We start from the raw sequence: 14,663 nt of genomic DNA on the forward strand, positions 1-14,663 counted from the left end.
CATATAAGATATGTTTCAGGTGGTATATGACTCCACACAGGTTACATTCAATGAAACCCGAGATTTCTCCCTTGTGCTGGTACGATTGTGGACAGGTGGGGAGCCTGGGTCACATATGGTGGACCTGCCCAAAGGCGCAAACTTACTGGAAGGAAATGCTGAGCCATATCAAAGATATCCTGGGGATTCAGCTACCACTCAACCCGGCTGTGGTCCTTTTGGGAGCTGTGGCGAAGGACTTATGCACTGCAAGCGGGGCTCAAGCCACCCTCATCACACATATGCTAGCTGCAGTTAGGATCACTTTTGGCCCATGGCTGTAAACAGAGCAGGGCCCAATTGGATCCATGTTGTGGGTAAGAATGTGGGGTATTATGGCAGTGGAAAAGGTTTGTGCTTTGGCGCATGGCACTTATCAAATGTTTGTGGCAGTGTGGCTTCCATTTCATGAAAACGTATCATCCAGAGAGTAGAACTACTTCAGACCTGTATTGTTGAGGAATGTCTCGGTTCTTTGACGGGGGGGGGGGTGGGGGATATGGAGTTGCAGGGTCTTGGATCAGAATGAAAGCCCATGATGGATAATTCATGTTAGACGGGACTCTAGGTTGGACCACCAACAATATTTTTGGTTAGTTGATTGTTACGGGGGAGGAAGGGAGAGGGGGAGAGGGGAGGTTGGGAAGTTTATTTTATGGAAAAGGTGTGATCTAAGACAACTGTTATGTCAGTCATGATCCGATGAATCTTGACTGTAAGCCATATTGCTTGTCTGGTGAACGCCTAAAAAAATAAATATTCCCGGAAAGAGACATTCCTTAACTTCATGTCTTCAGTTAGTGGCCCACTGTTAAGCTTTCACTTGTGAATGATGGCACGCTACACAAATAGACCCACAGTATCCATAGTTGCTATTCTTTGTTTCCTTCAGAATAAATCTATATAACCTCACAAGGAGAGCCTTTACAACTCATTCTAGTGTTTACCTTAAATTCAAATCTTTACATGAAGGATGTCGGCCTGCAGACATTCTTTTCTTGACTTGACCTCGTTTCACTTCAATGTTTCCCAAACAGTTTTCAATAAACTGCAAGAATCCGCTCCTCTCTGTGAAAAACCTGAAGGTGTCTCACCCGCTAGTCCCCGGGGATCTGTCATCCAGGTAGTCTGGACACAGCCATCGCTTTTGGATCCAATTGCTGAGGGTGGACCAGTGCGGGTGGATCGCCTGAGGGAGGGGTATTAGGGGAGTGGAATTGGGGCACCGGATGGCGAGAGGTCATATCCCCTTCCCTGGAACACCTTTGCCCCACCCTACCAGGTATGATACTTAGGAACTCAACCCATGCCCCCTTTCCCAACACAAACACTTTCTGACAGACTGCTCACTGTGAAAGAAAACGGACTAACACCCGAGCCGTATACCTGACATGTCCCAACACAATGGTCAGGCAGGGTCAGGCAATCACTGACCATTACACACACCTGACTTCATCACACTTCCCCACACGGATAAAACGCAGAGCATGAAAGCACACTCTGAACAAAACAAAGTACATGAGGAAGCAACGGTTCCTAGATGGCAGTTTAATACAATGCGAAAGACGGCAAAACCGAAGAGGGTTGCAAGGAGGGAAGTGCCCTTGACCTTTTCACCGAAAGATAGTTACTGTCAGGAACCTTGGAAGATAGGAAACGTGAGACCAGGAATCAAAGCTGAAGAACGCTGCATTGTGTGTCAGAGGTACCCACAGCTCTCCGGCGTCGATAGTCAAGGCGGGTAGAATAACTTTCCTGCTGTGGTACTGGCCTTGGCTCTTACAACAGAGCAACATTGTATAATAAAAACTGAAGAGAACAGTGTAAGAAGGGTATGTGGCAAGCGATGCAAATGCAATTAATACGCGGATGAGTGATTGAACTTTAAAGCCGAGAGACAATGCGGTAGACAGTGGTCCAGCACCACATGGGTGCTCATTGGAAACTCTCGGTTAGGTATCTGAAGTGATAAAGATTTGTGAAAACGAAGTTGTCCTGCAACGAGTCAAGCAAAACCTTGTGCACATTTGAAAGTCTTCGATAGTTGATGAAATCTTATAGGAAGTTGATCCGAGCCCAGCAGAGGGAGGTCAGCTAAAGCTTTTGGTTCAAGCAAGTTTGTGTGAAGTTATGAACTCAGTGTTTTAACAGAATCTGAGCCCGACCGAGGTGGATCCAAGATCTCAGCCCGACTGAGGGGGATGCGGGGTGAACCGTGAGTCACCTGAAAATGAATACCCTACACAGAAGTAGATGCATGAACAATGAACGAACATTGTGGTGAAAGGATCTAAGTCCGGCCGAGGGGGATCCAAGGTGAATAGCAAATCACCTAAGAACTTAAATATTTGTGATAATTCTGAAAGAGGAAAAGAACTTCTTGTTTGTCGCATCAGGCCCTCTGAATGAAAATACTTTGAAAGGTAAAGAGATTGGGGCACGGAATGCCCTGATGCTAATGATTGAACTGTATCCTCGTGCTAGAGAAGCCAAAGACTGTGCTAGGATTCAGTGTACCACCATGTCCCGTGCTGAAAACATGGGACAGGGAGGCCAACGGCCTGAGTATCCTGACATATAATTTTGTGAACACTTCTTTTTCCCCCCGTAACATTTTTTCCCCCACTATTTGTATTTAGAGGTAAGGATTTTCAATAGGTTTATTAGTATAGGCCCTTTTATTTTGACAAGACACTACAAGGACTATGTTGTTATTATTTGATGGTCGTAGCTTGCTCCCATCTGTAGATTTAGGATTAGATGGGCGTTTTTCAAACCCTTTTTTGAAGTTCAATAAAAACCTTGAACTGTGGTCACTTGTGTCTGTCTTAATGTTGATAACATGCCTCCCTTACATCTCACAAAGCATATTGTTGTTTAAACCACATTCGAACTTTATCATCAAACAAGGTGCAAAAGAAAACGCTATCGGGTTTTTCCAGGCCACGTAGTACTCTCCCAACAGCATCCATAGGGTACATATCGGTAAACATGTAAGAAAAAGTGATCCATTTTACAGGGGCATGTTTTCATTGACCTAATAGCCTTGTCCATTTCGTCATGTTCTCGTGGACTCTAGCGAGTAATTTGATTCAGCCTGACGTCGGCTGTCTTCACAGCCCAAAAGCTTTATGGCACATGTGGTTAATGTGTAACAAAGTTCACAGCCCCGGGTTAAACACTACTTCATGCTTTCAAATGATTGCAGTTTTTGTTTCCGATCTTGAAACCTCTCCTAATAGCATTGGTCAACTTTATCCAATATTTCTCCCTTGTTATTAACTTTGCCATAGTTTCACCCTTCCTTCTCGATACATTGACCCTTTTAATTGCTGTCCATTTAAAGCCATTTCCTTTGTGCATGTATTTCCCAAAATGTCTTGTCAGTCACTTTAAGGGACGTTATCCATACGTATTCTAGATTTATGCCCACTCCTTCTGCTAGCAACGTGCCTGGTTGTGCAACCCAGATAAATTGGGTTGCCTGGGCATATATTATGCAATAAATCAAATTGGTTGTCTGGCAGTTCAACATGGACCGTCGTTTTCATTCAATCCTTTTATACTAAAAGTCCTTTTCTTCTTCTGTAGCAGCACTTGCCAGACAATGTCTGCATAGGCAATGGCACCATTTTGGAGGAAACGCCCAAGAATGAGTGAGTGTTTCAGAACCGGAAATTCGGTTTTAAGAAGGGCCCCAGTTTCCAAAAGAAAGATGGTAAATGCTGAAATTACTATTGAGTTTTTCTGTGTTCTAGAGAATTGTGGTATACATTGAGGCTGCAAAAAATAGTAATTTTGATTTGTCTGTTGCATTGTCACAGCTACAGAGTTAGCCTTCATGAAGATGATGGTATTATCTGCAGATAAGCATGTGCGTCTTGAACGCCTGTGATTCAGGCGTGACCATGAGTGCCTTATCTCCACCCCTTGCAAGGCTTTGACAATTGACCACTGGTCATCAGTCATTCATGTCTGAAACACCCTAAGCCGACTCCCACCGCTAGGAAAATTCAGGCCTAGACAATGGTGCGGTCAGCATGATTAAACACATAGTCAGCGAATGAAGACTCTTGACACACTCGGATAACACTCTTGACTCGTTGCACTAAACATACACTGACAAAGAGTTATCATTTTATGGTGTTTAATATCCCTTATTATTGGAGCGTTTTTATCTTTATTAAACAAGCAAGTGCAAAAGCAGCTATAACATCATCAAGCCTATGAACAAGATTATCATGTAAGCGAAGAGCATGTTGAGTATTCAAATAATACAACAAGTGATGTTTAGTTAAAAAAAACACATGAAACACATTTCTCTACACATCTATATTCTCTATGCAACAGGGAATCTAAATGGCTCCTTCTGAGGTTGACAGACATCTGCTTCTGTGGATCTGGCTGGGTCTCTCTCTCTCTCTCTTCCCCCTCCCCCCTCCAGCGCCTCTGGCTTCTAAGTGCATGGAAGTCTGCTGGACTCTCGCGTGTAACTAATTGTCTTCATGCTGGGGCCACATATGTTTTTGTATCGGTACAAATGGCTGACCTGCACATGTGGATTTGTAATATCTGCTTCTTCAACAGTAAATGGTAGCGTGTCCCTTTTCTTTATCAGAAGTACATTATTTTCAACATTATAGAATCACGTTCTTCTACAAGCTATATCAAAAAGCGTTCTGTGTCCGAGGTGAAATCATCTTAACTTATACCAAGCGCATCTCACTGTAAACGGTGACACAGGTTTGTACATGTGAAAAGTGACCATTGCAAATGTTTCGTTAAATGGCTACTTCCTGTGTTCTGTGTATCCACTAACAATCAGCCATGTAAAGCAAAAAACGTACTGAACCCCTCTGGTTTGAGAGCCGACTGGTTGAGATAGGAAACACACCATTTCCCTGTTCTTAGCTAAGCTGGCGAACGTACAAATGGTTGCTTACTGAGACCCTGTCCCTCACATGTTTGGTTACAGAGCTGAGGTAATGCAATTTAACAGTGCACACGTTGTATGTGATGTGAAAGTTTTTCATAACGTGTTTGCCCCATTTTAACAGTGTAAAGGTTGTATGGGCTATTAAAGCTGTCCTAAATAATAGTTTCTGATGCATGTTATGTGCTTGACCGCCTTTTACGTTCACGTCCCTCTTCCCCATCCCATTACTTACTTGTGAGGTGTATCCCACCTCGATTCTCAGAAACCCCTGTTCAATTTCTACTTCCTTTCCACATGCTCTGCCCCTCCCACAGGGAGTTCAATACCCCCATTGTCCCAGCATGCTGCAGTTTGAAATCTTGCTTCTGCAGGGATTGACCCTGGAAGGCGGCAAGGCCGCTTTCTGCTCTATATTCTTCTCCCCAGTGTTTGGAGGGGTGCCAAAAGTTATTCCCCCAGTGAGTACCTCCTAGCGGTACCCTGCCATACAGCGGAAATCTCCTGGTGGCGCTGTAGGGCGAGTAGCCAGTGGTTGAGCATGAGACACATGAGTTCGGGTGCATGTCTTAGCCTGGGGGGGTGCTATGCAAATTCAACCTCCTCTATGGATGAGGATCATTAGGGGAAATATTTGGATGAAGAGGCATTGGCTTCTGTCCCGATAAAGTATTAAGCTACATGGGATTCTGGCCCCCCCCATACCCCCCTCTCATCTTGTAGACCAACAGGAGTATAACCAAGCATACCCTTGAACTGGGGTTAGCCCGGAATTTTTTTTCTTTTTTTTTTTAACCTTTCATTTATGAAACACTTGGTGAACTGACAGCAGGACAGCAACAATCGGAACAATAGAAGAGCATACTGTTACAGCAAAGGAGCATTGCAGCAGCACACCGCACTCAGTAATACATGTCATTACATACAACATATCTTCCCAGGACTCCTAGACATTATTTCGGATGCAGAATTCCTCATAAGAAAATATCAAAAGTCCTGCCATACATTCTTTGGACGACACTTAGCTGGCAACAAAGACAAATACATTTCTTCCGTATCATTCTCCCACATGTCATCATGTAGTCAGTCTACATGAGTAGGTGGCCAACTTCAGGATCAACATAGCTAAATGGTTCTTAGCGAGCAGCAGCCCCAAATTCAGAAACCAACGCTTAATTACATCTTACCCATACCCCTGCTTCCCGAAGTGAAAGATGAGATTTTAAAGGAGTGGCTGTTACCAGAGAAGGTGGTTGTGCTAAGATTTTTAACCAAATTATATCCCTTGAAAAAGAAAAGAAATGGATACTATTCTTCCCAGCCTGATGGTCAGGTCTTCTATGACCCTTGAGGAAGCCATCGGAGACGCCACAGGAAAAGAAAGTGTATGGTGTTTTAAAGGGAGTCTTATGGGGGTGCACTTTTGGTGCTGAGGGCGGCTTCTCATTCTTTCAGATCTGGGTCGTCTGCCCACAAACGGTTTGTTCGTGGGTGGTGTTAGAATATAATAATATTTATCTTTCTTAGCCCTAAACTAAACCCTTTTTCATGATCAAAATCCCATTCTTTTAGTAATATTTAAAATGGGGTCGCATTTGCCAGTCATTGAGTAGAAACAAAATAGAAATGTGTTCATGGCTTCCTCTGTCAGTCATTGCAAGAAAAGGCTGGGTCCGTGAAGAGGTTAACTGGCCTTCACCAATACGCCTAGGTTAAATAACATTTAAGGACAGGTCCTCCTATTATGCGATGTAGGTTAGGCTGTTCAACTATGTCCCTATTCTCTTCTCTAAATACTATGTAAAAACTGACTGCACCAAGCAGAGGTTAGTTACACGTTTCCGCCCTTCCACTTTGTTAAACGCACAAAAGTTATCTTTTTAAGGTTGTGCAAATAGGGTGGCCATTGTTGGAATGGAGGGCAAGCGGATTCTGTATTTAAGGCCTCAAACATAAGTCACCATCCGTGAACTGGCAGAAAGAGTTTGTCATTAAAGTCCTAAGTAAAGTGGAAACTCGCAATATAACAACATCTGTTGAATATGCAATTTGTTCTGTCTTCTGGGGATTAGGTACATTATTATGTATGTAGTCTGAACATATTTGTGTTATCGCTTGCAAATGAATAACAAAAGACCTATGCTGATGCAGTCTCCGTTTTCTTTCCGTGTACTATTCAGGCACTTCACTTCTCCACTCTCCATGAAATACTGGTCGTGGATGAACCTGAAGTCCGCTCAGTTGTATGATATGCGCAAAATAAATCTTACCTGCAATTTTGAAACTCTGTCTCGGATACTCTACTTTGTTTCAATTATAGCGCTTAGAAGTCTCAGCGGACTGCCTGCCGTCTAACTGCTCAGGGTACCCGTTTTGACCGTTCATTAAAAACGGGGGCCCAAGCAATTTGTCCCCCACCGCCAATGTCAAGGATGCGGGGGACACCCCCACAACTCCCGCTCTTCATGTTTGGTATTTTCAGATTCAAATTGATTGCACAAATTCGAAATAATGGTAGTGACCGAATTCGGTCAAATCTACCATTCGTTCACGTTTCTTCGATCAATTTGGGCATTACCATTCTTTGTAGACGGCCAAGACTACCCTAGGAGGTCTATAAGGTTCTTTCTCTAGCCATTCATGACAGTACCAGACCATAGCCGGTTGTAACAGGATGTCGGGCATGCTATATGGTGTTACCCTGGAGGAAAAGGTGCACAGGATCTTCAAGGCGGATAAGCACAACTATTAATTAAGGAAGAAGTCACATCCAGGACATTCTTTTCATATAGAAGGAATGGAAAGCAGCTTTCACCGTCGTCCTCACAGCGAAGTCCTGGTGTAGAGAAGTAGAAATTGTCTCAAAAAAAGAACAGGAAAGCTATTTTATCTCAAAGAACTTTGAAGTCCTGAGGCCAGGAAAGTCAGGCCGGCTGCTCGGTTTTTCAAGAACTGCGCAAGATATCTACGGATATCTGGGTCAACAGGTTGGTCCTATGGCAATTTCGGATCGAGTTCAGTTCCATGCCAACCCACTTGGGTCTCATCAGTCTTCCACTTCGCAGTGGTGTAAACAAGAAGAGGGCCATGTTAAAGGCAGTTCAGGAACTATTCAAGAAGAAATCCACCAGTAAAATCTCCAAGCATGGAAAAGTACCAGAGTTCTATGCAATTGTGTTCTTGCTGCCAATGCCTATGGGGAAGTTGAGATTTATTCTGACTTGAAAGATCTGAAACACTTTGTATTGAATAAAGGTTTCAAGACTGCGTGCCTACAGAGGGTGTTTCCTTTGATCCAGAACAGTGAGTGTAGTGTCCTTGCATGTCATGTGTGGGACACTTATTTTCACATCTTGAATTGGAAGGACCATCAGCAGGCCTATGGTTTGTTGTGGCAAGAATAATTTTCAGTTTAGGGCACTTCTGTTTGGAATCAATTTGGGACGCAGATTTTTAGTAAGGTGCTGGGGCTGGTGGGCTCCACTAAAAAGGGATCCAAGTTTTGCCCTTTTTGGACGACTAGCTGCTCAAAGCAACATCTCAGGAGCAGTTATTGTAATATGTATAGGTGATTTGAAGGATTCTAGAATAATCTGTTTGCTTTCTGATAAACAGAAGTCACATCTTCTGTCCTCTCAAGATCTCCAGTTAATCGGATCAAGGGTTTGGACAGCAATACAGAACATTTTCATACCAGAAAAGCTGCCAACCAGCAGGCAGTCCTCTGGGCTCTGCTATCCAAGCAACAACCATGAATTCCTTCAGGCATAGGGGCACATGGCAACATGCGTCTACCTTGTCCCATTGGTATGTCTGCACTGCACTTGAGACCATTTTTGTCCCATCTCCAAAGTAAAAGGAGGGAAGATTCACAAGATTTCTAGAAACTCATTCCAGAATCATCTGGGCTGACATCCAGTCTACACTGGTGGCACTAGAAGGACAATCTGTTAAGGGGAATTCTTCTGAGACCGCTATATCATTCTTGCTACCAACGCCAGTAAAATGGGGATGGGGAGTGGTGGTGGAAGGTCCGAGGCATCAGGAAAGATTGGTGGATTGCGAAGCAGCCCATCCTAACAACTGGAGTGATTTTGGCAGCAGCTCTAAGGGCCCTGAAATTATTCTCTCCTGTGTTGCAAGATGAATACAGTGACTCTTTAGACGGACAGTGTTGGCAAATATGAACTGACAAGGAGGAACATGCACTGTACTCTTGGAACAGTTGGCCCTCGAATTAAGGGACTGAGCAAAGTCGTATCTGTTATCCATCACGGCGGTGCATATAAAAGGCAAGAACAATCGGTAATTGGACAAACTAAAAAAAGTGTTTTCCCATCTGCAGTGTGGGAGTTACATCAGGAGAACTTCCTCACCATATCCAGAAAGTTTGGGACACCAGCATTGCATCTCTGCCTCCCAGCTGAATGCGAAAAACTCCCAGATCCTGCTCGAGATTCCCATGCCAGGAGCTTGGGCAGTGGATGCCATTTATTTTATTAAAAATTGTCTTGGAGTGCCCTACAAGGTTGAAAAGTTAAAAAGGTATGAGGTGAAACAAAAGTTACAAGTTTTCAGGATAGGCTAGGAAGATTAGGAAAGACCAGTGCGGCAGGGGAGTTGAGGCGGTTGGATTACGCGTGGGGAAAATAGTATGTTTGGAGGCTGTTTTGGAAAGTGGTGATGAAGGGTGCAGTACAGATATGAAGTTGTAGGTTGTTCAATGCTCTGGCTGTCCACTGGATGAGTGTTTGTTGTTGCTTGCGAGTTAGTTTGCGGAGTGAAGAATGCTGGGTAGCGTGCCTGGTGTTTGTATGGGTGATAGGTTTCAGTTTGTCGTGAAGGTAAGATGGGGTTTTGAGGTGAGCACTTTGAATACAATGCAAAGTCCTTTGAAGACCATTCTCTAGAGTATGGAGAGCCAGTGGAGCTGGGGCTGAGATGACACTGTTTGGTTGGGTTGGTGGAAGATGAGTACCACCACTGCATTTTGTATGGCTTGAAGGGGGCAAGGGTGCTGTTGGGGAGTCCATTGAAGAGAGCATTACCATACTCAAGCTTTGGCTAAATCATTGCCTGGACTGCGGTTCAAAGTCGTCGGGTGGAAGAATGTGTCTTATTTTGCGCAAGAGATGTAGTTGTAGATTACATGTTTTGGTGACAACAGCTATGTGGTGTGGGAAGGAAAGATGGGGGCTGATAATGAAGCCAAGGGATTTGACAGGTGTGGAGAGGCATGTGTGTGGGTTGTCTTTGGCAAGTTCTTTGATCCAAAGGGTTAAGTAGGGTTTGTGTAAATGGAATGGGGGGGGGTATTCTGTTTTGAAAGGGTTGAAATTGAGTAAGTGGGTGCCAATTTAGGGGCGATGGTGGAGAGACTGCTTTTGGGAGTGTGGAGTTGTGAAGGGGGTGATATTTGAAAGTCGCGTATTATCTGTGTACTGGTGGAAATTGATTTTGTGTTTGTGAAGGGTCTGTCTGAGGGGTTCTACCTATATATTAGAAAGGAGTGGAAACTAGGAGGAACCCTGCTTGACTGGGGTGGGATTGTATCGATAAGGGTGCGTGGAATTAAAGTGCGTTCTGTTAGTAAGGAAGGAGGTGAACCATTTGAGGATGGTGCCTTAGAGATTCATTCGGTGGGATAGGATATTGAGGAAAATGGTGTGGTCGAAGGCTGCAAAGGGGATGAAGTATGAGTAGGGGTGTGTCCTTTGTCTGTGATGATGTGGCGGTCTTCGAAGATGTGAAATATAGTGGTCTTGGTGCTGTGTCCTGCTCGAAAGCCAGATCTGAAGGAGTTGAGGAGGTGGTTTGTGGTGATGTGTTGTTGCAGTTGGGTTGTGATGAAGTGTTCAATTGTTCTGGCAAGGTTTGGCAGGATAGTGTTGGCCTGTTGGATTTCGGTGAGCATGGGGGGGATGGATGGTTTTTTGAAGACTGGATATTTGTCCAGTTTTGTGTGCGCAAAGAATATTACCATGTGCGAGACGACTGATGTTGAGCCAGTGCGGAGCAACATTGGTGATGCAATTGGATGCGGCTTGAGGTGGGTATGGGTCATCCAGTTAGTGGGAAGGTTTTGTTTCGGCAGTGAGGATGTCTGTCAATAGGGTGGAAGGTATGCCAGGTGTATGGAGTGTTTGTGAGAGGGGGCGGGAGTGGGACAGCAGACAGACTGGCTAGTCTGAGGTTGCATATTTTAGAGTTGAAGTAGTCCATGAAGGGGGTTGCATGCTGAAGTGGACGGTGGTTTGAAACGTGTCTGTGTAAAATTGGTGATGGATTGGAGTTCCTGGAGGCACTGGGTGGCTTTGGCCTTGTGTATGCCTGTTTAATATTTTTTGCAGCAGTGTTTGAGGGATTCCATGGTGGCGGGCACTGATTCTTTAGCCAGGCTCTTACTAGGTGTCTAGCTTTCCGCTTGATGGAGAGGAGGAAACTGTTGAACCATGGTGTATGGTGGTGGTTTCAGACTTTTGGATTTATGGGCAGTATTATGTTGAGTGTCTGTGTGATGATTGTTTTGTAATTGTTATGGAGAATGTAGGGATGTGTGTTGGGGGGAGGATGCTGGTATGAGTGGTGCTAAGGCTGTCTGTGTGATTTGTTTGGTTTGTCTGGCTGGGAGTGAGGGGTGATAGTTGGGGGATTTAGAGGGATTCAAATGAAGTTATGATGAGCAGGTGCCAAAACCAGTTCCTGTGTGTCGGGCATCGCCCAGTAGGCATGAGCTTCTGCTGAGGAACCAGGAGTGAGTACACAGCACACCGCATAGATATCTTGCCCAGGAGAGGCAAAAATTGTGCCCGTTATGTATGATCCATCATATGTAAAAGTATCCTAGATGTGCCCTAATTCTTCATGTCAAATGTGCATGTTTGTAAGGTACCAGTTTGCCTGGGGAGTCAAAAGTAGGCCCTGGTACCTGTTGTTTTTAAGCTAACCAGGCTCTCTCAGGGTACAAGCAGGAGCTAAATAACTCCCAGCAATTTCTAAACCTGGCATCTCGTGTGGTAGTGTCAGCGGGAAGGGGGATTGCAAAGTGGTCAGACCACAACACCCAGATACTCTTTTTCTACAGAGACATGATTTTTGCTTGAAATCAAAAGGTCCAGTGTTTTGCCAGCTATACGATGAGTTGTGTGAGGTCACAGGGGTGAGTGGAGTGAGGAAACTGGTTACCATATGATTGCTGTCTGAATGGGAACAGCCAAGTTTGAAATCTCCAAGCAAAGCTTTGGTTGTTAATTTTGAATCAGTCCAGTCAGTGTGGAAGTAATGTTTGTGTTCTGAGGGGCGGTAAATTGGGTGGATGCATGTGAGGGGCGGGGGGTGTGATGGAGGGTAGCAAGTTAGATGGAGAGCTTCAAAGAAAGTGTATGGGGGTGTAAGGTAGCCAAGTGTGAGTGTCTGTAAATGGTTCCAATGTTTGTCTGGGCGGTCTCTGTGGTGGATGCAATAGTGTGTGGGAAGCATGCCACTGATAGTTGGTGTGTGGTGCGGTTTGAACCATGTTGCTGTTAGAAAGAGAATGTGTGCTAATTAGCTCATTGATTTAATGTTCGTGCAGGTGCAAAGTGGTATTTGAGCAGAATTCAGGTGTATGTGATTACTTTTCTCATTGGAATGCTGTGTTGAAGTTCAATTTGAGTGTTTGTGAGCTTTTGTATGTTTGCGGCATTCCATGGCAAACTGGGACAAAGAATGAAACTGAGAAAAAAATTGGCATCAATTCTTAGCTCTGAACACCCGGGTGAATGGCTACACTTGGGAAGCGTGTATATTTTCAAAGTAACCCGGAGATAATTCAACAGAAGACAGAGATGAACATGAAATGAAGAGGCAGTGCTCTTTTCAGTCTCCGAAGCAGCAGCAGAATCACAGCATATAGGTTGGTAAGGAGCGGTTGATAAGTTGTGGAGGGAGCTTCAAAACTGCAAAATTGTGATGGCTTTTAAGGAGGGGGTAGGGGGTTAAATCGAACACTACCTGTAAATGAGAGAATGCTTACCATCCAGTGACTGAAGCGTCTATTTTATGCCTTTCCTCTGCTTTCGCTGCTTTTGGAAGTTGTGATTGATATTTGGGACTCCGCAGTGGAAGTCATCCTGATAGCCACGTTTAGAGCTGCAGTACTTGGTGTGCTCTGATTCTAGAGATGGCTACCTCCGTGGGGTATCTCCTCCAGAACCATCAGTATCCTGTCAAAAGGTACCAAGAAGGGAATGGTGGGGGATTTTCGAAAGCCAGTTTTGGGGGCCTGGAAATGTAGAGGCAGGGGCTTCAGCTCCAGGGATTGCCTGTAGAATTACCACAAGCATTCAAGAATTATGAAAGTCATTCCACACTCGGAAATCATGATGCAGGGTTTGAAATTGAGGTGAGCTGGGATACATTTAGCTCCTGCTTGTAGCCTAGGAGAGCCTGGTTAGCTTGAAAACAACTATTAGGCACTACATGTGGCTCTCCAGGCCAATTGGTTCCTTTACAAACATGCATATGTAACATTAACAGTGAATATTTTAGAATGCTTATAAACAATAATTAGGACACATCTACTACACATTTAAACATAATGAATCATGCATAAGAGACAAAAAGTGAAAGCATGCCTCTTATGTGGAAGTTAGATTTGCGGTGCGCTGGGTACTCGCTCCTGGTTCCATAGCGATAGCTCCTCCCTACTGGGTGATGCCTGCCACCCAGGAGAAGGTTTTAGCTCTGTTCATTTAATCTTATTTTGGAACCCTGTGATTGGAATTTGAGTTATTTTCAGACACACATTTCGAGGGGATTTGTTCCTCCGACGTATTCCACATCTATGACAGGTAATCGGCACAGCAGTGCTGCTTCGGAATATTTTTCTGCGTCCTGCGTCAATGACATCGATATGCTGTCCTCGAGGGCCTCCGTCGAGCCGACGTCACCGGATGTTATAAGTAGGACGCACGACACCAGTAGCCTCAGTTCTGTTTTTTCCACGAACGTGTTTGCTTCGGAGATCTCGGCGCGTCTTGGTTCTTCTGATAATTCTATCGGTTCTTCAAACTTGGTTATTTGTGAAGATATCATGTCTTCATCGTCTTCTACTGCGCGGTCGGGATTCAAGAAGTGTCAGGACTGCGGTTCCAAGATGTCACTTACAGACCCGCACAACGTCTGCCTCTGGTGCCTCGGCGAGGACCACGCCACCGATGACTGTGACGATTGCCAGTCTTTGACGTCGAAGGCCTTGCGGGAGCGGAAGAAGCTATCTGTAGGTAGGGTTTCCAAACCACGAAAGTCGAAATCAGATGGACTTTCGACCGACGATTCGAGAGGCGACTCTGCGTGTCAGCGTAAATCCAGGGGGTCTCAGTCCTGGAGTGGTTCCCGCCATTCCTCTGCCTCCTCCAGGCACTCGCAGAAGCGCCGTCACCGGTCGCCTTCCTCGTCCGAGGACTCCGCCAGACGGCGGGTTGCTTGTCCCAACAAGCATTCCTCTCCTGCGGAATGGGACGCGTTTCGTAAGGAGATGATGGCGATTTTCGAATCGCAGGGCTCTGTTCCGTCCGCGCCTTCGCGAGAAGCCGGCAGGGCACGCGCTAGCATCACCGCTCGCACGCCTTCAGGCTCGGGCGGTCGGCGCGATCATCCAGAGCCGTCGAGGTCCCGATCGGACAAGGTGGATCGCTCTAGCCATGCCCAC

The 14,663-nt window shown here is 45.1% G+C and overlaps 1 protein-coding gene across 7 annotated transcripts in view; it reads left to right on the forward strand.

The window, feature by feature from the left end:
• SLC25A14 (solute carrier family 25 member 14) overlaps positions 1-14,663 on the forward strand; it is a 534,240-nt gene that overhangs the window by 49,734 nt on the left and 469,843 nt on the right. Inside the window, exon 1 of one of the 7 annotated variants that reach the window (XM_069613104.1) lies at positions 3,652-3,695. The exons of 5 other annotated variants lie outside the window; for them this stretch is intronic. Coding sequence is in view for 1 of the 2 variants with exons in the window: in XM_069613099.1 (XP_069469200.1) it covers positions 3,755-3,757 (3 nt within the window). In the remaining variant the exon portion in view is untranslated. Of the gene's footprint in view, positions 1-3,651; positions 3,696-3,735; positions 3,758-14,663 lie in introns of those variants that run through there. One more of the 7 variants, XM_069613099.1, reaches the window with a different exon arrangement.

Source organism: Ambystoma mexicanum, chromosome 5p (genome assembly GCF_040938575.1).
Source record: "Ambystoma mexicanum isolate Mex_15411 chromosome 5p, UKY_AmexF1_1, whole genome shotgun sequence".
Lineage (NCBI taxonomy): Eukaryota > Metazoa > Chordata > Amphibia > Caudata > Ambystomatidae > Ambystoma > Ambystoma mexicanum.